Below are 22074 nucleotides of genomic sequence, written 5' to 3'. Positions count from 1 at the left end.
CCCTGGCAGGCATATAGAGGCCAGTGAGCCCGGGGTCTTGAGTCTGGCCTCCCTCCCACGCTGAAGTCATGAGGCCTCCCTCCTTATAATTGGAATGCAGCCCTGGATGAGTAACGGAAGCAGGACTCTGCCCTCTGAACAACCATCTTTTGTTCCCTTTGTTTCGACCAGTGTGCGTAAACTGGTTACTTCCATTTTCTATGTGTAAGTGGTGAAAAGTCCAAATTGGAGTGAAGTCTGAGAGAAGTGAGGTTCTAAGTGCCCTCAGGGCCCTGATCAGCAAAGCAGGTCTCGGCACGCTTACATCGTTGACTTGCTTGTTCTGCCTCTCGTGCATGTCCCTGTCCCCTGTGACACCCCTGTGGTCAGGGTGTCCTGACCACCCTGAGCCCTTTTCTCCCCAGCCCAGCCAGGCACTTGTAGACCTGGCGTCCTGGCCAGCAGGTCTTTGCGCTCTGGTTTCGGTAACCGAGTTGAAGTTTTATCATTGTTAGCACTGTTGTTTGCTGTTGTTTAGTCGCTCAGTTGTGTCCAACTCTTTTGCGACCTCATGACCTCTGAGGCCATGGCTCCTCTGTCCATGGAATTCTCCAGGCAAGAAAACTGGAGTGGGTTGCCCTGCCCTTCCCCAGGGGATCTTCCTGACCCAGGGATGAAACCCGGGTCTCCTGCACTGCCGGCAGATTCTTTACCCATCCTCTGAGCCACCAAGGAAGTCAAGTAAGTTTAAGCCATTTGCTCAGAACAAACCCATAGAACCAGGATTAGAACTCCTGATGCCCCATCCAGGAAGGGCCCGCTGCCCAGTAGAGTTGCCCAAGAGAGCTGGCCCAGGGCTCCTCATTCTTCCAGGGCCCTCCCTGCAAGAGGGAGGCCTCCCTGGAGCCAAGAGGTGTCCTCGCCAGCCAGCCGGTTCCTGCAGTCCACATGGAGTCAGCCTGCCCGCCTGCAGTCTGCTTCCTGTGGCTTTTTTCCTCCATATCCTCACTAGGTGGTGAGCACAGAAGACCTCCTTGGCCTTATTCGAACTTGGAAAGAAAAACTGAGCCAAAGGATTGAGTATCTCAACTGCAAGCTGGACATGATATCCATGACTCACCTGGTCTTTTCCGTAAGGAATGGGATGGGGCAGCCATGGGGAAGAGCATCTGAGCTGTGGGGGCTGGGCTCCCAGGTGTCCTACAGGGCTCAGCAGATCCCAGGGAGAGGAGACCCCTCAGGCCCCTGCTGGACATCAAGCCTGCAGGGATGCGTTAGAAAGGCCACAGACTGTGGTGTCAGATCTGGGTTCACATCCCAGATGGGCCACTTCCTTGCACTGGTCCCTTTGGAGATCTGTCACCTCCTGGCAGCACCTCCCCACCCCATGGGGCCCTCAGCTCTCAGGGAAGTCTCACCTCTCAACTTATTCCTTCCTACTCGTTCCCATTAGCAGCCACCAGCTTCTCCCCACCCCACCCCCACTACCTTGTCCAAGACTCCCATCTTTTGTACATACGGCTGTCCTGATCCTCGCACTTCCCCCTGTGATCCATTCCCTGAGCTGCAGCCAGGCCTCTTGGACAAGGCCAGTCTGCCCATGTCCCTCTCCTGTCCTCAGGATAAGATCCAGATCCCCACCAGGCCTGCCTCGACCCCTTCATTTCTCTGGTCCCCCTAAGAGCTCACTTTCCCCGAGGCCTTCACTCACCCACTAGTTTGGGCCAGCATCTCCTGACCCCCGTGGCATGTTCTACTTCCGCATGAACCCACAGACCATTCAGTGAGGTCCCCCTTTTAGCAGCTGTCTCCCCTAGACTGTGTGCCCCAAGAGGGCAGAGCCTGTCGCCCTCAGCCCACACTCAACCTCTCTCACCAAGCTTTCACCAGAGGTCTCAGCCAGCTTCCAGGAGGACCTGTCCCAGAGCCGATGGCATCCTAAGTGGATGCCCCGCGAGCTGAGCTCTGCCCGCCCGCAGGCCCCGCCTCTCGCGGCCGTGCTCTGAACCAGCCCTGCTTCCTGCTGTGCTGCCAGCGCCAAGCTTTCATCACAGCACCAGCGCTGAGCCCCGCTGGACGAAACTCAGGAGTCCCGCTGGAGTCCTTGCCTCCAGGGCTTACAGGGCAGCCATGGCACAGAATAAAACAGGGCAGAGCTCACCTAGGTGCTCGTCGTGGGTCCCGCGCTCACTGTTTCTCCAAGGTCCCACTCGAGGTGGAGGTGGCCACTCACTTATCCACGCACTCGTTCGTGTACTTGTCCTTTGCTCAAAAGCACCACCTGGGCACATCTGCGAGTAGCCCAGTTCGTGACCCTCAGCCTCAGGGAAGATGCTGTAACTTTGTTTTCATTGCACTGGCCCCAGTTGGACCATTTATTTGTAGAGGTCCATATTAAATGTCTTGTCTCTCTGACCAGACTGTAAGCTCCATAAGGATAAGAGTCACATGTGGCCCCTTTATCCTGTGTCCCAGGCCCAGGGAGAGCCTTGCAGAAAGCAGGCACTCAAGAAATACTTTTGAAGGTCTCGTCATGCACACATGAATGAATGAATGAATGGCCCTCTAAGATATATATAATCCGTGCTGCTTCACAGAAGGGGCAAGAGAGTCTAAAGTGGTCAGCCTGCAGCACCTGGGCCCAGTGGTCCTGGGATGGGAACCCAGCCTGCCTGCCTCCCTGATGCCCACAATCAGGCCCTGCTCTTTGGCCTGCAGGACAACGTCTTGACTGACCTGGAGGTAGACAGTGACATCTTGTTATCTTCAGAAGTCTATGAAGAAGAGGCTAAGGCAGACATAGTCACCCCTGAGTCCTTTGCCCAGCCAAGCCGCATGGGGAAGTCCATGATTGAAGACCCAGCTGTGGAGGTGGTCAAGAGGATCCTGCAGTGAGTGGCCCGGGTGTGAACAGTGGGGCCCAAGCCTTCAGGGGCCGGTCCCCATGTGAGCCCACCCTAACAGCTGTGGCCTTGTGCAGGCCTCCTCCTCCCCTCAGAGCCTCAGCTTCCTCCTCCGAAGTGGAGCTCACGATTGGGCGGATTCACATGGCATTGTGGGCTAGCCAGGATGGGGCCCCGTGCCTGGCCTCAGCCATCCTCTTGGTCATTGGGGAAGAGCTCACATCCTTTCCTTTGGTTTCAGGTTTCCCGACTCGAAGTCCTCAACCCATCAGTGTGACAAAGAACGGTCCCAGACAGGTAGGGGCAGCCAGGCCTGTGGATTTAGGGCGCTGACAGTGGGGTAGCCAGGGGTGCCACCTCGTCCCTCCTCACCTGGGATCCTCTGTTGTTCTCCTGGGTGCCCATCACCCAAAGCCTTGAGGCGACTCCGGAACCGAGCGGAGCACTCCCTGAAGAAGGCCGTGTCCATCGCCAGTGCCACCTCGGCAGCCAGGTAGAGAGGCTAGGCTGCCTGCAGCCTCCCCTCCCCAGACCCGACCCCGACCCCCAGATGGAGGCCAGAGGCTGCCCTGTACCAGCCCATGTCCTCAGAATGTGCCTCCTGTGCTCACAGGCTCGCCAAATAGGGGCCCTCCAAGTTGGGACCCCGCAAGGGGCCGGCTCCAAAGCCTGCCTTAGACAGGTCTGTTCTCATCCCTGCCCAGTGGCTTGACTCCCAGAGCCCTCCACCTGAGAACCTGTCAGGGCGTTGGGGGGTTATCCACAGTGACAGCTACCTCCCATACACACTGTCGGTCAGAGGGCGTGACCTGGGAGGTGGCTTTCCTTGGATGGCATCACAGAGTCTTGGGAGCTCTGGGTCTCTGCATCCTGGCCATGTGTTCTGCCCACTGTGCCCTGTCAGGCTTGTTAGAGTCATGGCTCAGTGAGCGTGGGCCCTGGATGGCCCCTGACACCGATTTTATAGAAGGTGGATGACAGAAGCCACATGGCTGACCTGACTTTCTGAGTCTTTGATGAGCCATATTGACCTAGTTTAATTCTTGGTTTTGAAGCAGTGACACTGAAGAGGTTCCTGCTTTGCATACATCCAGAGAGTCTTTTTGAACAGGCGTGCCATCTGCAGTGTGGACATAAACAAAGACCAACCAAATGGGAAAAGCAAGCGCTATGCAAAGCTTGCTACAACCAGGGAAGCAGCCACTGTCACTTGCATTTTAACAGAGACACAAAGGCAGGCAAGAGAGTGGGAAAGGGGTGTAGTGGAGAAAAGGGAAGGCTTCAGATGTACCCTGTTGGTGGTGGTTGCCCCGGGAAGGCTGGAGGAGGCCCAAGAGCAGTAGGCGTCTTGTGTGATTGGTTAGGGGTATACATTTGACTTGTTTGTCCTAAGTCGGAAGCAGGGACAAAATCTAAGGGAGCTGTCCTACTGAGCAGGTCCTGGCCCCGTGGGGTGAATTGTTACAGGGGGTATTATTTGGCTTCCTGGATTGTTAGTGAAGATATCAATCTGTCTTCCTGCAAGTCTGGCTTCCAGCAGGCCGCCTTCCTGAATGGTTTATTGTAGCTAAGGGCTTGGTGTCCTAGGCAGATTGTTACAGCTTATGAGCCAGGGTTCTCTGTTTATACATGGTGTAACCATTGTCCATTTGTATAATCAACCTCTCAGTGGTTACCAGTGACATATACGTGCTGCTAAGGCTGCCAGATGAAAATTCAGGATGTCTAGTTACATTTGAATTTCAGGAAAACAACACAATATTTTTTAATATGAGTATGCCCCAAATAACACATGGTGTGTATGCAGAAAATTGCTTATTGCTTATATGAAATTCAAGTTTATTTTAAAAATTTATTTTATTGAAGTATAGTTGGTTTATAATGTGTTAAGAAATTCAAATTTAAGATGTGCTTGTATTTGAAAATTTGGCATTGCTGCCTGCAGCTCTCAACCTGTGTTTCTTTGGGTCCTCACCACAGGGAAGCAAGGATTCTACTTTCGGGGCTGGAGCCCCTCCATCCCTCCCCCGGCCTTGTGTGGGTTTCATCCCTACTCTAAGGCCATCTGCAGAGCTGTCGAGGGGGGGCCAGCAGCTCAAAGGGCTGGGCCGCACACGCGGGTCTGGGCAGGGCTCCTGCAGACGCAGGTCTGCTTGTGTCCGGCTCCGGCTTGCAGAGCACTCACTCGCCTTTGCCCCACAGCGTCACGAGGTACACCAAGCCCAACCGACTGGATAGAAAGTACCAGGTGCTCGGCGACAGGCCTCCTCCGGCGGAGTAAGTGTCAACGCCATTCCTTTAACTCTGCTTTAACCTGTCATCGTTGTCACTTGGCAGCTAAATCTGACTCACTGAGGGGGAAATAAGCAATAGAAGGACAGAGCAGGAGAGGTTTCGAGGGGCTGGTAAGGGTCAAGGTCTGTCTGTCTCAGCCTGTTTCACCTAAATCTATTGAGAGACGTTTTCACCGAATGTAGGCATTCATCAAGAAGACATTCTTCTTTCCTTTGAACAATCTGTTTATTTCTGTTCAGTCACCTGTTGTTTATTAAAGGCTGGCTGCTCCATCTCTTGCGGCTTGGTTGTAGGGCAGCCAGCCAAGGAGCTTTCTGGACATTGGGCCTGAAGCCCCAGAGTGGCCCACTTGGGAGCAGCTCCTGGCGTTCCAGTTGCCCATCACCCAGTTCCACCTGGCGGGGCTTCTTTGGGTCCTGGAGGAAAAGCCAGCTATAGAACAACTGCGAGGCCCAACAGGGACCCGGACATTTAGGGTTCAGCCGTCAGTGGCGTCGTCAGGAGGGCGGGAGAAAAATTAGAAATATTAATATGAGGAGTTGTAGCCAGATATGAAGGAGGCTAGAAAGAGTGGAGCCTGGAGAAGGGAATGGCACCCCACTCCAATATTCTTGCCTGGGAAATCCCATGGACAGAGGTGCCTGGTGGGCTACAGTACATGAGGTCACAAAAGCGTCAGACGTGACTCTGACTAAACAACAACAGAAGAGTTGAGATTTGATAAGAATTGACAAATATGCGTGATGGCAAGATCTGGTCCAGTTTCCAGGGAAGTCGTGAATCCTCAAGGCTAACAAATAAGGTTCAGTTCAGTTCAGTTCAGTCGCTCAGTCGTGTCCGACTCTTTGCGACCCCATGAATCGCAGCACGCCAGGCCTCCCTGCCCATCACCAACTCCCGGAGTTTACTCAAACTCATGCCCATCGAGTCGGTGATGCCATCCAGCCATCTCATCCTCTGTCGTCCCCTTCTCCTCCCGCCCCCAATCCCTCCCCAGCATCAGGGTCTTTTCCAATGAGTCAGCTCTTCGCATGAGGTGGCCAAAGTATTGGAGTTTCAGCTTCAGCATCAGTCCTTCCAATGAACACCCAGGACTGATCTCCTTTAGGATGGACTGGTTGGATCTCCTTGCAGTCCAAGGGACTCTCAAGAGTCTTCTCCAACACCACAGTTCAAAAGCATCAATTTTTCAGTGCTCAGCTTTCTTCACAGTCCAACTCTCACAAATGGGGTTGGGATCTACTAATCACGAGAGAGTGCTATAGTTATTGAAACGTAAAATTTCTGTTGCCGTTCTTTTTGATTCTTGTTTATGAAACAAGCCTGGTCTCTTAGATTTGGCCTCTGATTATTCACATAAATGCAGCAAGAGTGGCAGCTGACCACTGAAACTTCTATGTTTGCATTTTTGCTGGAGCTTTTCATAAAGAATCTCAAATTAGAGTCTTAAAAGCCTCTTGAGACTAGGAAGACAAGTCAGATTTCACGCACAGTACCTATCGATTTGGGTGAAACCCTCTCTTCTTAAGGTCCCCACAATACTGTAAGGTTTTCCTTACCCACCTGTGAAGCTGGGAACCCCGTAAACCAGGTGCCAGGTTGATTTTCCAAACAGGGCTTAAAAGCATTTCTCCATCAAGACAATCTTAGTTTCTTTAAAATGTTTGATCATGTCCTATCTTATACATTGTTGTTCATATGACATTTCCGTCAAAGCCTCTTTTATCTATCAGTGTTTCCAATTATATCCCATCACAAGAAGGACAACTTCTTGTTGAACTCACATAAATAATTATAAGAGTTTTTGAATTCTAGAGCACACATGAGTGGATGAAACGGCCAGCATGCTTCTCATTAACCTCTTTTCCCCTTTAGCCTCAGGCAGTTGCTTTCAGGAGTCCCTCAGTCCCTTGAGAGCCTTGATAGGACCAGGGGCCTAAACTTAGTTCAAGTATCTGTAGGGAGTTGACGGCTGGAGTGGGAAGGGAAAGGATTGACAGGAAGGACAGAGAGGTGGAGGAGGTAGCAGTTTAGAGGGGGACGTATCGGAGGAAACTGAAGGGAAGGTGGAAGGCGGCAGAATGGGGAAGAGGGAGCAGAGGTGCTGATGGGCAGGGAGGGAGAGGTCTTAGAGGAGCCAGTTTAGGGAGATCTTGTTTTCCCACGAGGCCAATAACGTTCCAAACCATCCTTAGTAAAGCCACGCCAGGAGCGTGAGTCAGGCAACAGAAATTGGGGAAGGCACAGTGAACGCACATAGAGAACCTGATGCTTGCTCAAGGGCAGCTTTTGTCAAGGTCAGCAGAGAGCAACTCTCTTCCTAGAAAGGGTTGGGAAAAGTAGTGGGGAAAGCCATGAAGTTAGATTTGTGCAGCTCCCTGGGTCCCTCTCCCAAAGACGCCATCTCTCAGGAAGGAAACGTTTGCATGAAGATGTACCATGCAATACTTTTTATCCCAGCTAAAGATGGGGGGGAAACCTAAAGTCCAAAAATAGGGGATTGTAAACACAGTACATACATACCCAGTGGTGTTACACAGCCATTTAAAATGATATCATCATGTAGGGGGAACACTTTAAAGGGTGCAGAATGTAAAAAGCACATGAGCCTAATTCCAAACCAATTTAAACATCAGCAGAAGGAAATATAGTAAATGTTAGCATTAATTTTTCCATCTTGCTTTTCAGCTTATTTCTAATTTTCTTTAATTATGATGAGTGAATTTGTAAATGAAGGATCACATCACACACACATACACACACAGATTTTTCGGCAAAGAGGCATGCAGGGTCTTAGTTCCCCAACAGGGAACTGGACCTGTGCCCCCTGCAGTGGAAGAATGGGGTCTTAACCACTGGACCAGCAGAGAAGTCCCTTTTTTAATTTGGTGGTGGTTTAGTCGCTAAGTTGTGTCTGACTCTTTGCAAGCCCATGGACTGTAGCCTGCCAGGCTCTGTCCGTGGGATTCTGCAGGCAAGAATACTGGAGTGGGTTGCCATTTCCTTTTCCATTTTTTTTTTTTAATTTGGGGGACTTTAAAAATATATATACATATATTTTAGAAACTGGTCAAAAATGATGTGTGTGTAAAACAGTCACTGCATCACTTTACAAAAAGTTTGAAAAGATAGTTGTCCTCCAGGTGTGTGCAGTTCTAACACATCAGTCCCTTATTTCACTCTTAGCATTGAGACAGCTGACCTACTGACAGGAATATTCGCTAGATCCGGGCAGATTTGTTCAGTAAGGGACCTCGTGTGCACAGTCAGCCTAAAGGCCAGATGTATCAGAAAGAGGATGTTTGGTCCTACAGGCAGTCCTGCCATTTGATGAATGTTTATAAGGAATCGTTCTTTCTCCTCTCAACCAAGACAGAGACACTGATAGGTGTAGGCAATACACTAGACAGGGGATTCTATGGGGAACGAAAGCAGACAGTGTGTGTCCTGCTGGCCTTTACCAGCTGCTGGGAGAGATGGGGCTAATCAATCAGCCAGCCACACATATCAATCCCCAGAGCTCCTATGGGGAAGCTAGAAAGCTGGGAGCTGCTCAGGGTGTTGGAACGAGGCAGTCAGGGGTTGCCACTGAGCCAGGGCCGGAGGAAAAGCAAATGTGACCAAGAGGAAAGTTATTTGTGTTCCCTGGAGAGGAATCAGTGTGAGCAATGGCCCTGGGGCAAGAGTGAGTAATTCCAAGGAGTAATGAGGAACAGAAGAGAACAGAGACACTTGAAGGGGCCAAACACAGCTCGGCACATGCACGCAGCATTCAACGCGACAAGCAGAAGTGCCAGGTGGGAGCATGCTTAGGCGACCCACGCTGTCCAAGGCCACTTCGGGCTGGGCCGCTGAGTGCTCAGAATGTTGTGTCCACTTGGTCTTGTCCACACCATTTGCTGTGATTAGACAAGCCCTCTCAGGGATCTGTCTCCTGTGTGTTGCAGGGATTTTAAAGGCATCATCCTGAGCCTCCTCTGGGAGAGCAACGAGCTCCTGCTGACAGTCGTGGAGGTGAGGGCTCTGCCTGCCCCCCTGCCATCTGCTGGCCACACGCCCTCAGTGGGCTCTCCCCCCGCCTTCTGCCAATAACGACCTTTGGGTAAAACTGAGGAGAGGGGAGTACAGCCCCCGTGACCACAGCTGCCCAGCTTCTGTCACCTTGTGTGGTGTTTCTCATCCTAGAATTAAAGCTCATCCATCCATTTACCCATTTATTCCGCCACCAAACATTTCCTGGGTCCTGTGTGTCAGACATTTGGCACACCCGATAGCAGGAGCAAGCCTGGTCTCTGCCCCGGAGTGGCCAGCGCCCAGCAGAGAACGACATGTGATGGCACCACAGAGGGAGGGTGGGGCCGTGGGGGCAAGTGTCTGGGGCGGGCGGCCTCTGGTAGGAGCAACCCAGGGCCCCGGTCCAGTGCATCCCACACGGGGTGTCTGTGTGCTCCCTGTCGGCGTCCCCCTGGGTGTGAGTCTTTGGAGCAGAGCTCCGGGCCATCTGTGTTACTGGCCCCGCTTGGCACTCCGTAGAAAGCTCTTGGTCTCATGGTAGAAGACCCATCTTTGTCTTGAAGGATGCGTAGAGTTTTACCATTGACTTGCTTGTGCCTTGCGTAGCCCTGGGACAGTGACAGTGGGGACAGGGACAGAGGGAGGAGGGAGACCCCAGAGGAGGGGACAGGGACAGAGGGAGGAGAGACCCCAGTGTGGGGACAAGGACAGAGGGAGGAGGGAGACCCCAGTGTGGGGACAAGGACAGAGGGAGGAGGGAGACCCCAGAGGAGGGGACAAGGACAGAGGGAGGAGGGAGACCCCAGAGGAGGGGACAGGGACAGAGGGAGGAGGGAGACCCCAGAGGAGGGGACAAGGACAGAGGGAGGAGGGAGACCCCAGTGTAGGGGACAAGGACAGAGGGAGGAGGGAGACCCGAGAGGAGGGGACAGGGACAGAGGGAGGAGGGAGACCCCAGTGTGGGGACAAGGACAGAGGGAGGAGGGAGACCCCAGAGGAGGGGACAAGGACAGAGGGAGGAGGGAGACCCCAGTGTGGGGACAGGGACAGAGGGAGGAGGGAGACCCCAGTGTAGGGGACAAGGACAGGGAGGAGGGAGACCCCAGAGGAGGGGACAGGGACAGAGGGAGGAGGGAGACCCCAGTGTGGGGACAAGGACAGAGGGAGGAGGGAGACCCCAGAGGAGGGGACAAGGACAGAGGAAGGAGGGAGACCCCAGAGGAGGGGACAGGGACAGAGGGAGGAGGGAGACCCCAGAGGAGGGGACAGGGACAGAGGGAGGAGGGAGACCCCAGTGTGGGGACAAGGACAGAGGGAGGAGGGAGACCCCAGTGTGGGGGACAAGGACAGAGGGAGGAGGGAGACCCCAGAGGAGGGGACAGGGACAGAGGGAGGAGGGAGACCCCAGTGTGGGGACAAGGACAGAGGGAGGAGGGAGACCCCAGTGTGGGGGACAAGGACAGAGGGAGGAGGGAGACCCCAGTGTGGGGGACAAGGACAGAGGGAGGAGGGAGACCCCAGTGTGGGGACAAGGACAGAGGGAGGAGGGAGACCCCAGAGGAGGGGACAGGGACAGAGGGAGGCGGGAGACCCCAGAGGAGGGGACAAGGGACAGAGCGGAGGAGGGAGACCACCAGAGCGAGGGGACAAGGACAGAGGGAGGAGGGAGACCCAGTTTGTGGGGACAAAGGACAGAGGAGTGAGGGAGACCCCAGGGAGGAGACAGGGACAGAGGGAGGAGAAAGGACCCAGTGTGGGGACAAGGACAGCAGGGAGGAGGGAGACCCAGAGAGGGGACAGGACAGAGGGAGGAGGGAGACCCCAGTGTGGGGACAAGGAGGGAGACCCCAGAGGAGGGGACAGGGACAGAGGGAGGAGGGAGACCCCAGAGGAGGGGACAGGGACAGAGGGAGGAGGGAGACCCCAGTGTGGGGACAAGGACAGAGGGAGGAGGGAGACCCCAGTGTGGGGGACAAGGACAGAGGGAGGAGGGAGACCCCAGTGTGGGGAGTATAGGCAGAGGGAGGGAGGAATTCCCAAGAGGAGGGGACAGGGACAGGAGGGAGGAGGGAGACCTTCAGTGTGCGGGACAAGGAAGAGGGGAGGATGGGAACCCCAGTGTGGGGACAGGGACCAGAGGGAGGAGGGAGACCCCAGAGGAGGGGACAAGGACAGAGGGAGGAGGGAGACCCCAGAGGAGGGGACAGGGACAGAGGGAGGAGGGAGACCCCAGTGTGGGGACAGGGACAGAGGGAGGAGGGAGCCAGTGTGGGGGACAAGGACAGAGGGAGGAGGGAGACCCCAGTGTGGGGAAAAGGACAGAGGGAGGAGGGAGACCCCAGAGGAGGGGACAGCGACAGAGGGAGGAGGGAGACCCCAGAGGAGGGGACAGGGACAGAGGGAGGAGGGAGACCCCAGTGTGGGGACAAGGACAGAGGAGGGGGAGCCAGTGTGGGGACAAGGGCGAGGGATAGGGAGACCCCGTGTATGGACAAGGACAGGGAGAGGGAGGAACCCCAAGAGGAGGGGACAGGGACAGAGGGAGGAGGGAGACCCCAGTGTGGGGACAAGGACAGAGGGAGGAGGGAGACCCCAGTGTAGGGGACAAGGACAGAGGGAGGAGGGAGACCCCAGAGGAGGGGACAAGGACAGAGGGAGGAGGGAGACCCCAGTGTGGGGGACAAGGACAGAGGGAGGAGGGAGACCCCAGAGGAGGGGACAAGGACAGAGGGAGGAGGGAGACCCCAGTGTGGGGACAAGGACAGAGGGAGGAGGGAGACCCCAGTGTGGGGACAAGGACAGAGGGAGGAGGGAGACCCCAGTGTAGGGGACAGCAGTTGAGAAGATCAAGGGGTGAGGAGAGCACAGAGGAGGATGCCAGGATCTTGGGCCAGAGCCCCCTGAGAGGGGCCTGGCACCCACCCTGCCACCCTCTCCTGTAGGAGTATTACCGCAAAGATAAACGCTCAGTCACCAGGCCCGACTGCATGTATGAGACCTTCGACCAGTGCGCGGAGAACATCTGCAGGAAGATCCTGGAGTACCACAGCCAGGCAGACGATTACCACAACTCCTGCCTCATAGGTAGGTGTGACCGGTAGGCAGGGGGCAGGTGGGGCTACAGGAAGGTGGTGGCCACTGACGGCCTGAATGGTGCCCTCCTGACCTGGAGGCACATGGAGGCAGAGGAACCTCCCTGTGAAAAACTGACATCTTAGAATGAGGCAAAAAACCTTGATCAGATTTAACTGGGGAACAAACAATGCCCTCCCCGCAAAAAGGTTAAGTTTTCTTGAGAAATATAGTGATTTGTATCACTAAAAATGTTTCACTCTTTGAAAATTTTTTGCAGCTTTATTGAGATATTCCCTCAATGAAGTAGGGGGGAAAGGGGGAGTGGGATGAACTGGGAGATTAGTATTGACATATATATACTACCATGCGAGAATCTGCCGGCAGTGCCGGGGGTGTGGGTTCAGTCCCTGGGTCAGGAGGATCCCCTGGAGGCGGAAATGACAGCCCACTCCAGTATTCTTACCTGGGAAATCCTGTGGACAGAGAAGCCTGCTACAATTCAGGCTACAACTCAAAGGGTCACAAAGAATCGGACGTGTGACCGAGCAATTGAACACGCACACAAATGTGAGCTAGATAGCTAGTGGGAAGCTGCGTTACAATTCAGTGGATCTTAATATGTTCAGAGTTGTGCGACCATCGCCACTGTGAACTTCAGAACCGCTATCCCTCTATCATGTCCCCAGCCCTCAGCAACCACTAACCTGCTTTCTGTTCGTCCACTGTTGGTATGTGTCAGGTAGCCTTTTTATGGCCGGATCATATTCCCTAGTGTGCGTATACCATAGTTGGTTTGTTTATTCAGTGACAGACCATTTGGCAGTTATGGACGGCGCTGCTATAAACATTCATGTGCATGTTGTGTGTGGATGTATGATTTCATTTCTCTTGGGTGTGTACCTAGGAGTAGAACTGCTGGGTCATATGGTGCCTCTGTGTTTAATCATTTGAAGAATCCTTCCACCGTGTCTAGTGTGTGCCTGGGCTGTGATGAACTTAATAGACACAGCCTCCTAGAGAACAGGGACATGAAAACAGGCAGGCGGGATATATCTTGCCATTTATGTTGATTATAACAACATAAAAGGAGCTGTGAGAACACACCCATAGCCGCCTCTCTCCTTGCCCAGTTCTCCATGTCCACAGCCTTATGTGTTTTTGCTAATTATCTCTAAGTCGTTAACTCCTGATTACCTCCACTTGTAAGGCAGGGGACCTAAGGGCCCATCACAGGCCTGCTATGGGTTGAGGGGCAGCAGGGGTAGAAAAGGAGAGGATTAGGGGGTAGGCAGACTGAGATCAAGACCCGGCACTGCCGTCCCCAGCTGTATGACATGGACCAAGTCCCCTCCCCTTGCCTGTAAATGGAGCCAAGGATAACAGCCACCATGCAAGGGTTTTTTGAGGACTAAGCCCCTCACAGCCTTGCCGTATCCAGGGGAAATCAACAATGGCTCTCATTCCTGCAGTTGTAGAATGACTGGAATTGAAACCACAGGCAGCATTTGGTTTCTCTAGGTCAGAGCTTCCCCCGATGTGGGGTTCCATCCTACGTGATCTTCCTCAAAAGAAAGGTTCCATGGTCACATGGGTTTGGGAAGTGCTACGGATCATGTCCCTCCCGGGAAGGCTGACAGTTCACGTGAAGTGAAGACTTCCATTTCCTACAGGGAGTCCAAGTATCCTGGGCAACTCGCCCACTGAACACATGTAAAAATCCTGGGTATAACACTTTTGTGATAAACTTTTAAGTGCGTGGATGAGCTAGCTGTAAAGTAAGAAATGCGTAAGGCCTCAGGATTAAGCGAGAATAGGAACACAGACTAACCGAGCAGTGACTCTGGCTTTGGCCCTGAGGGCTTGGCTGACTCTCAGGCCCTCTTGAGCCTCTGTTGTCACCGCCTCCAGGGCACCGGGGCCAGAGACCAGGCCCCAGACTGCCCAAGGCGTGCAGCCTGAAAGGGCACGAGCCGCAGAGAGCTGGGACTCCCCGGGGCGCCGTCTGCAGAGTCAAGGGAATGAGACAGAAACCAAACCTCCTCCCCCACTAACTAGAAGGAAAGTGTCTTGTTAAAAGCCATGGCGCTGGGCAAAGAAGAAAAACTCTAATGAGAATCTATAAGTCAGGCCTTTTGTGATGTTTAAACTGAAGTTGCACTCAGATAAACCTAAATTCAACTTTGTGTTTGTGGATCATCCAAAAGATTTCTAGATGATAGCTTAAAATGATTTGGAGTGTGTCATGCCCAGATGCTTGTTTAGTAGAGATACTACAAATCCTCTCCAGGCCTCCAGGGATTCCCACACATAAAATGCCCCCAATAAGAGCTCCCTGTAAAACAAAACACACACACACACCCAGCAAAAAGGTACCCTCAGCATGAGGCAACATAATGAGATCAGTAAGGACTTCAGATATTGAATGTGTCAGACACAGAATATAAAATACAGTAATTATTTCGAGTTAAATAAAAGAGGAAATTAGAAATATGAGTAAGGAGCAAAAGACTATTAAAGTGAGCAAGTAAATATGAACCAAATAAAGAGAAACCAAATAAAAAGAGAACCAAATAAAGCTTATGTATATTGGAAAAATAAATTGTTGAAATTTTAAAATTATGAGTGGCTTTAGTGCCACACAAAATAACCAAAAATGTAACACAGGAAAACAAAGGACTAGAAATACAGGAGAGAGGTGAAGAGAGATGAAGGAAAAAGTAGGTCTGGCATGCAGCTACTTAGAGGTCCAGAGGGAGAGGAGGAGACCTGGGTCTGGGTAATATTTGAAGAGAGAATGGATGAAATAGAACTGCTTAAAGATGCAGTGCGGTTTATAAGGTGCTGGCAAGTCCTACAGTGTGAGACGTCCTTTGAACTTGCTTAATCCAGTGTCTTTAATACCAGTTTGCCCACGGGACCCCTTTTGATGGAATAGCTATTACCACACTGGAGACCGAGCCTCTCTTTGGGAAGCTGCATCGAGCCTTTGTTGGAGAGATGGCCTCGGCAGCTGGCTCGGCTCAGTCCTCCCCCCGGCCCCCCGCCCCGATTCCTACAGAATTACGGGCCCAGATGAGGAGATTTGAGGAGCTTCTGCCCCAGGCGTGTTGGCTGGTGATGGAGAATTTCAGGGAGCACCACTGGAAAAAATGCTGCGCCTCCACCAAAGATATCCGAAGACAGTTCTTGAATCACCAGGAACAGCTGGAGAAAAGGAAGGTGGGGCCCCGGGATCACCCTGGGATTCAGACATAGAGGCAGGGCATCAGCAGAACTGAGTCCCAGGAAGGAGCTGGGCCAGGCCTGGGGTTGTTGGGTGGGGGTGAGGGGCAGTAGGCACTTAAGAGCCGAGCCAGCTCGGCTGCTGGGTTCAGCACGTTCCTCGTTGGATATAACAGGTAGGTTGGCTGGTTCTGTGGGGCTGTGGACCCTGAGGTCAACAGTGATTGTCCACTTGGTCCTTGGAACCAGGGGACGTTCATGCTGTTGATTTTATTGGACTGAATCCCGTTTGTTCCAGGGAAGATGCTCAGCTCTCCCACTTCCTAACCCTCGGAGTTGGCTCCAGCCGTGCCTCAGTCTTGCGTACCCTGCCACTCCTCTGCCTGTCCACAGCCCTTCACACACACACGGGTCAATGCACACATCAGTGTAGCCGTGGCCATAATTGGCAGAGGACATAGGCCAGTGACGTCTTAATCCTGACCTCAAGACCAGGTCAAACAACCCACTGATCTCTGGATTGTCTGAAGGATGAAAATGCCCAGAAGCTCCACCCGAATCTCGGACACCCTGCGCAGCTCCAGGATATGGAGTCTCTCTGTCAAGTGGAAGAGGAGAGGCAGGGAGATCTGGACAGCTTGATTGTGGTAACCAAGGAGAAGCTGGAGGTCAGTAGTGCCTTCTGCTCCCAGGTTTGGGTGCTGAGGGCTGCCCTGCCCTCCCGAGGTCGCCCCAGCTGACAGCCCACCAACAGCAGCGCTGAGCCCGGCCCTATGCTGGCACCCTGGCCAAAGCAGCACGTGAAAGTGGGCAGGTTTTATAGTGAGGTGGTCTTTATTGGCTGTTTTAGCTTGCCTTTTAGAATTTCTAAATTAATTAATTAGTAATGAGAAATTTTTTTCTCCCAAGATCCATGTCAAGTTGTCTTTCGTCTTTGGTAAATTGTGTGTATGCCTTGGCCATTGCAGAATCATATCCTGTCTTCAAGTCACTCTCAGGAGAAGCCTCCTGGAGAAGACCAGACGCCCGTTAACTTGGACACAGTCGACTCATGGCCCTGGTTTTGTCTCACGCATAGCTCTCCAAACCCATCTTCGGCCTGCCTTTGGAGGCAGGGTCCTCTCCTTATAACACCGTGCTCCCCGTGTCTCCTCCAGGAATGCACACGGAAGTACGCCCGGTTTTTCATAGCCAGCTTGGCCACCTTCACCGAGAAGTTCCTGCTGCAGTTGGATGAGGTGGTCACCATTGACGATGTCCAGGTTGCAAGTATGCACCCCGCTGGCCTTGTGCCCTGGCTCCAGGGGGTTGGTGACATAGGTGATGGGTCTGGAGGGGTCTGCTTTCCCCCAACTCCACCAGTATGAAAACAGATACTCTAGACCAATGGGTTTTTTTGCTGCTTTTTTTAATTAAAATTATCTTTTTTTAACTAAAACAAATCTCCAGTGAGTCAGATTATATATAAAAAATGAAATCCTAATACTAAATATTTTCATAATCTTGGGGTAGGGACAACTTTCCTAAGTTTGAGAGCTAGAAGCTATAAAAGAATGGTGTGTACCTCCCTGTGGCCAAAACAAAAATAAGGGAAAATGTCAAAAGATAGAAGGACAAACCACAAACTGGAAAAATATTTCTGATAACTAATAGGTCAGAGAATGGCCTGATATTCCTGTGGTATGAAGCATTCTTAACAGGTCAAGTTTTTAAAAAGGACAAACATGCAATTCAAAAGGTCAATAAATGTTGAAAGATGCTTGACTTCACCAATGATGAAAAGTGCAAATATAAACATTGTTAAGATATCATTTCTCTCCAAGAGCCTGGCAAAGCTTTTAAATTCAGTGACACCCAGCTCTGATGAGGCAGGAAGCCCCAGCACCGCAGAACCCCTCGGAAAGGTGTACCCCCACCCCTTCTCTTGGAAAACCCTCCGTCGGTGACTTCAAAGTTCTGAACGTGTATGCTTCAACCTAGCTGTTCTAACTGTGGGAACTTATCCGGCAGAAATACTTGCATACTTTTCTAAACATATATTTTCAAGCATATTCTTCACAGCAATGCTTGAAATTGCCAAGAATTGGAAACAGTGTTAATATCCGTGTATAAAGGACTGGATAAATTATGGCCCAGATATAGGAGGGAATTCTCTGCAACTGTTCGGGTGGGTGTGGTAGGTCTCTGTGCCAGCTGGAAACCCCTGAAGGAAAACTGTCACAGGAAAAAGCAAGGTGGCAATTATACTTACCCGTAATACTATTTTAAAAAGCACATAGGTGCCATAAACATGCACCCTCACTTGTATATAAATGAGTCTGTGTGAGAGAGAAACAGAGGCACAGAGGGACAGGTTCCCTCTCAGGCAGGTACCTGACTGTTGATGACCACCTCTGGTGAGTGGGATTGTGAGAGGTTTCTGAAGGCTTTTCTTTTTCCCCATTAGAGGATGTTTAAATTTTTTATACTGTGTGAATTGCTTTTATAACTATGCAAAGACTCAAATCATATTTATCTCTCATCTATTAAGTAATTAAAATGTTATTTTTATTTTTTTAAGCTTGTATTGCAAAGACAGTGACTATTTTTATAGTAAAATAAGAAATCCAACATGAGTTACAAAGAAAGAGAAGAATATGGTCCTTCCTCCCAAATAGGTGCCAGTAACATGGGCTCCTGGTCATTCCCCTTTGGTCGCTGGCCTATGTGTGTGTCAGTGGGGGGGTGGGAGGGTGGATCCCAGGTGCGTGCTCCTTTGTAACCTGATTTCCGCCTGGGCGGATGCTGGCCAAGCCAGTCACTGTCTCCGTGAGCACTTCAGTTGCTGTGCATCTTACTTTATTAGTTAGTCCCCTGCGGGTGCATACGGGCCATGTCTAACTTTTCACTCCTCTAATTGTGCTGGAAGCAACATCTGCATCGATATTTCTCTATTTGGAGGCAACAACTTCCTAGAAGTGGATTTTCCAGGTCACAATGTATATGCACGCTGAGGTGTTGGCCACTGTCTAGTAGTGGAGGTCTCTTTGGCAAGTGTGAGCCTGGTTTGGGAAAGTGGAGCCTGCAGAGATGCTGGGGTTCAGACTGGAGGGGGAACAGTGGATCCGGCAGGGAGGCAGCCTCGGCACCTTGGAGGGAACTCCTGGGCCAGGAAGACCCCCTGCATCAGGCCCATGGGATCCCCGCCTGCTCTGTAACTCGGGCTTCTGAGCCAAGTGGCCTGGCCCGGCCGTGCCTGCAGACCAGGGTGCAGAGAGCTGCTGTGACCTGCTGGTCTCACTCCAGGAACAGAGCCCCCTTCTCTTCATGTCAAACAGCAGGGCAGTGAGCCAGACATGAGAAAGACAACCTCGAATGTGTTCATTCCAGGAGAAATTCTTAGTTCAGGACCCCTTTGAGCTAGTATAAGCCAAAGAAGTCTCCAAAGAGCATATTCACGAGCTCATAGAAGCTGCAAGAAGGTCAGAGCATCATACATAGGATTTTGGAGCTGGGATGCACACCCAAACCACACCTCACATATTCCAGCTTTAACCCTCCTGCCTGAGACTCTTAGTGTGGAAGAGGGGAGCAAGGTTTCACTGCTGTAAATGTAAGGTCGGGGGTCCCCCTGATATCAGGCTGTGGGTGAGGCCCCCATCAGTAACCCATCTCTTGCTTGCCAGAGATGGAGCCGCCCAAACAGAAAACCTCAATCCTAATACGGAGGAAACTGGCCGGGCTGTCCCTGGAGGAAGAGAGTGAGAAGCCCCTGATTGAACGGGGGAGCAGGTGAGAGCTGAGAGCAGGCTGTGTTTGCTGGGAGGGGTGTGGTGGGATGGTGAGGGGCACGAGCTCTGAAGTCAGACAGACCTGATAACTTTGGAAAGGCTTTGTGTCTTAAGCCTCAGTTTCCTCATCTGTGAAATGGGCATGGCGGCCTCCCTCACATGATATTATGAAGAGAAAGCTCAATGAGATTGTGCTTGAAGTGCCCATGGCTCAGCAGCTGTTCGTTCGTGTGATAAGGACCCATGAAAGGACCCCCAAATAGAGAGAGGCCTGTCCCAGTGTGGGGCACCTTCTCAGATTGCTGGCAGTCCTGGGGTTCACTACAGCTCTCTGTCATGTATGACAAGAGCTGTAGATGTGCTTGTCCCCGGTACCCCAGGAATGTGACTCTGGAAGAAGTAAGGCAGTGATTTACCCAGCTAAATTGTCAGCAGTGGTTTTTTTATCATGGTAGGAAAAGCAAGCCAGGAACTGATGGCTGGCATCCGGCTGGGCGAGTGATAAGGAAACCGAGATCCAGAAAAGGGAAACCCCTAGAGGCATGGGATTCCGCTTCCCCATGCAGAACCCAGCTGTCTATGCACATGGATATAAGCTGTATGAAAATGCCAAAAAGAACCTGAAGGAGCTTAATCTTAAATGCTCGGTAGAGTTTTTCTTTTAATTAAGGCATTTAAAGCATGATAATTTTTTTTTAAAGAAATGCTAACCGTTTCCACCAGAGACAGAGGGTGCATAGTAAATGATGAAGCTAAGCCTGTAGGACTTTTCACGCATGTTTATTTGTAGAAAGTGGCCAGGAATCAAACCTACTGAGGTCACCATCCAAAACAAGATTCTCCTCCGGAAAACGCCATGTATCACAACCACCAAAACGACCCTGGGCCACCTGGCATCAGTGGAAGCCCGAGATGCCGTCTACCTGGTGAGTGAAGAGACGCGGTGGAGGGGGTGCGGCCCCGGGAGCACGGGGCAGCTCCGTGTGCTGCCGTGGGAAGGAGGGAGGGGGCTTGTCATCACCAGGGGCCCTGGCGTCTGGTCAGATGGCATGCATCAGGGTACCGCAGGGCACAGCCCTGGTGACAGCCAGCATCCTCAGGCACCGGGACAGGGGCCACAGCTCCGGTCCAGAACCAGCAATAGCTCAGGTCTCTCGGCGTGAGCCCCAGTGCCGCAGGAGCCCAGCTGAGAGACACCACACCCAGGCTGGAGGGCAAAGGAAGGCGCTCCAGCGAACAGTGAAGACAGTGCGCGGGGACAGGGTCGCCAGAGGCTCGGAGGCCATGGGAGCAGGCAGTGATGATGGGTGGGATAATTACCGAGCACCTGCTGCAGCTTCTGTCCTCGACACAAGGCTTCCGCTGGCTCCTTGTAGCAAGCCCATGAGGAAGGTAGAAGGTCCCCGCGTTACTGCAGAAGACAGCGAGTCATAAAGAGGTGTGTCCCCTCTATGCCACCAAGAGTCACAGCCAGGATTGGAGCCAGGCCTGTTAGACCCGTGGGGCTGCCCGAAGAGGAAGTTGCTCCCAAGGCTGCCTGCAGGACCTCACAGCTCCAAGGATGTCTGGACTGACGGTTCTGGTTCCTCAGAGAGAAACCTCGTACTGCCCAGAGATATGCTGACCCTGGTATCTGGATACCCCTCAGTGCGTAGGCAGGCCCTTCCCCAGCCACCATGCTAAGCCCCAGGCAGTGGGCACAATTCTGCTGCCGAGTTCAGTGAGGACTTAAGGCCTGTTGGGCTCAGCCTCTCGAGGAAGCCAGGACCCCTGCGCTTCACGGAGACTGCAGTGTGGTGGTTAGGAAGGAGGGCAGAGTCCAGAATCAGGGGGACCGGGAGCCTAGTCACTGCTCAGTCAGTTCTTAGTTACGTAACCTCAGGCGAGGCTGTGAGCCTCAGTCTTCCCATCCATAAAACGTGGAAAACAGCGAGGCCTGCCTGAGCTTTACTGGACAGAGTACATGAGAAATGACCTGTGGAACTCTTGCCAGTGCCTAGAGTGGGTTCCAAGCCCCCCGCCAGCAGGTCACAGCATCCCTCTAGAGCACAGAGTGTCCTCTAGGGGCACAGTCCAGAAGTCCTTCCTCACGTGGCCTCTTCCTGCTGCTTGCTCCCAGAAATATTTAGCGTCATTTGAAGAGGAGCTGAAGAAGGTCCAGGAGGACAACGCGCTGCAGGTGAAAGAGGCTCAGCGCTGGAAGGACAGCTGGAGACACTCCGTGAACATCATCCAGGGCCTGTACTTGTGACACTCTCAACCCTCCTTCAATAAATGGCTTATTTTGTGTGGATTCCTCATCCTTCTACCCACCCTTCCATCCATCCGTCTCTGCCCAGGGCTGTAGCCTCACAGTGATGAAGACATGGCCTAGTTCCTGCCCACACGGAGATTACTTCCAATGAGGAAGACAGAGGTGAAAGGGGGCATTCCACCTGATCAGCCAGGATGGTGGATAACAGGGGTGGGTGACTTAAATAGAGACCCACAGTTCAGGGGAAATAACTTCCACAAGGCATGATGGGCACTTCATCTTGGAAAATGAAATAATTAAAACTTAAAGCTTTACAACTTAAAGTAGCTCTTAGAAGGAAATTTAAAAAAAATAAAACTTAAAGCTTACAGGGAAGAGTATATTGCACATTTAACAAAATGCGAGTTTTCATTGCAGCTGTGCACTGATTCCTAGACACAGCAGAGACTTCATCCGGTGTTGGCTGGGTATCTGGTTATTTGTATGACCAATGATAACCTTTTGGCAGAAATCTCCTAGGCCTCCTTAACTTGACTACCGGTCTCTTAGTCCGGTGACAACT

At 52.3% G+C, this 22074-nt stretch overlaps 1 protein-coding gene across 1 annotated transcript in view; it reads left to right on the top strand.

Moving 5' to 3' along the window:
• Nucleotides 1-21733, top strand: part of CCDC180 (coiled-coil domain containing 180) — a 60038-nt gene extending 38305 nt beyond the window's left edge. Inside the window, 13 exon segments of the mRNA XM_043487357.1 lie at nt 992-1111; nt 2698-2870; nt 3124-3179; nt 3297-3375; nt 5085-5159; nt 9125-9191; nt 12134-12275; nt 15325-15485; nt 16019-16156; nt 16646-16757; nt 19154-19259; nt 20049-20184; nt 21378-21733. Coding sequence (XP_043343292.1) covers nt 992-1111; nt 2698-2870; nt 3124-3179; nt 3297-3375; nt 5085-5159; nt 9125-9191; nt 12134-12275; nt 15325-15485; nt 16019-16156; nt 16646-16757; nt 19154-19259; nt 20049-20184; nt 21378-21509 — 1497 coding nt within the window. The 3' untranslated portion in view covers nt 21510-21733.
• The last annotated feature ends 341 nt before the right edge of the window (nt 21734-22074 follow it).

The sequence above is a fragment of the Cervus canadensis genome, chromosome 14 (assembly GCF_019320065.1).
Source record: "Cervus canadensis isolate Bull #8, Minnesota chromosome 14, ASM1932006v1, whole genome shotgun sequence".
Lineage (NCBI taxonomy): Eukaryota > Metazoa > Chordata > Mammalia > Artiodactyla > Cervidae > Cervus > Cervus canadensis.
The sequence above is the reverse complement of the archived record's forward strand: the minus strand, read 5'-3'. Positions and strand labels throughout refer to the sequence as shown.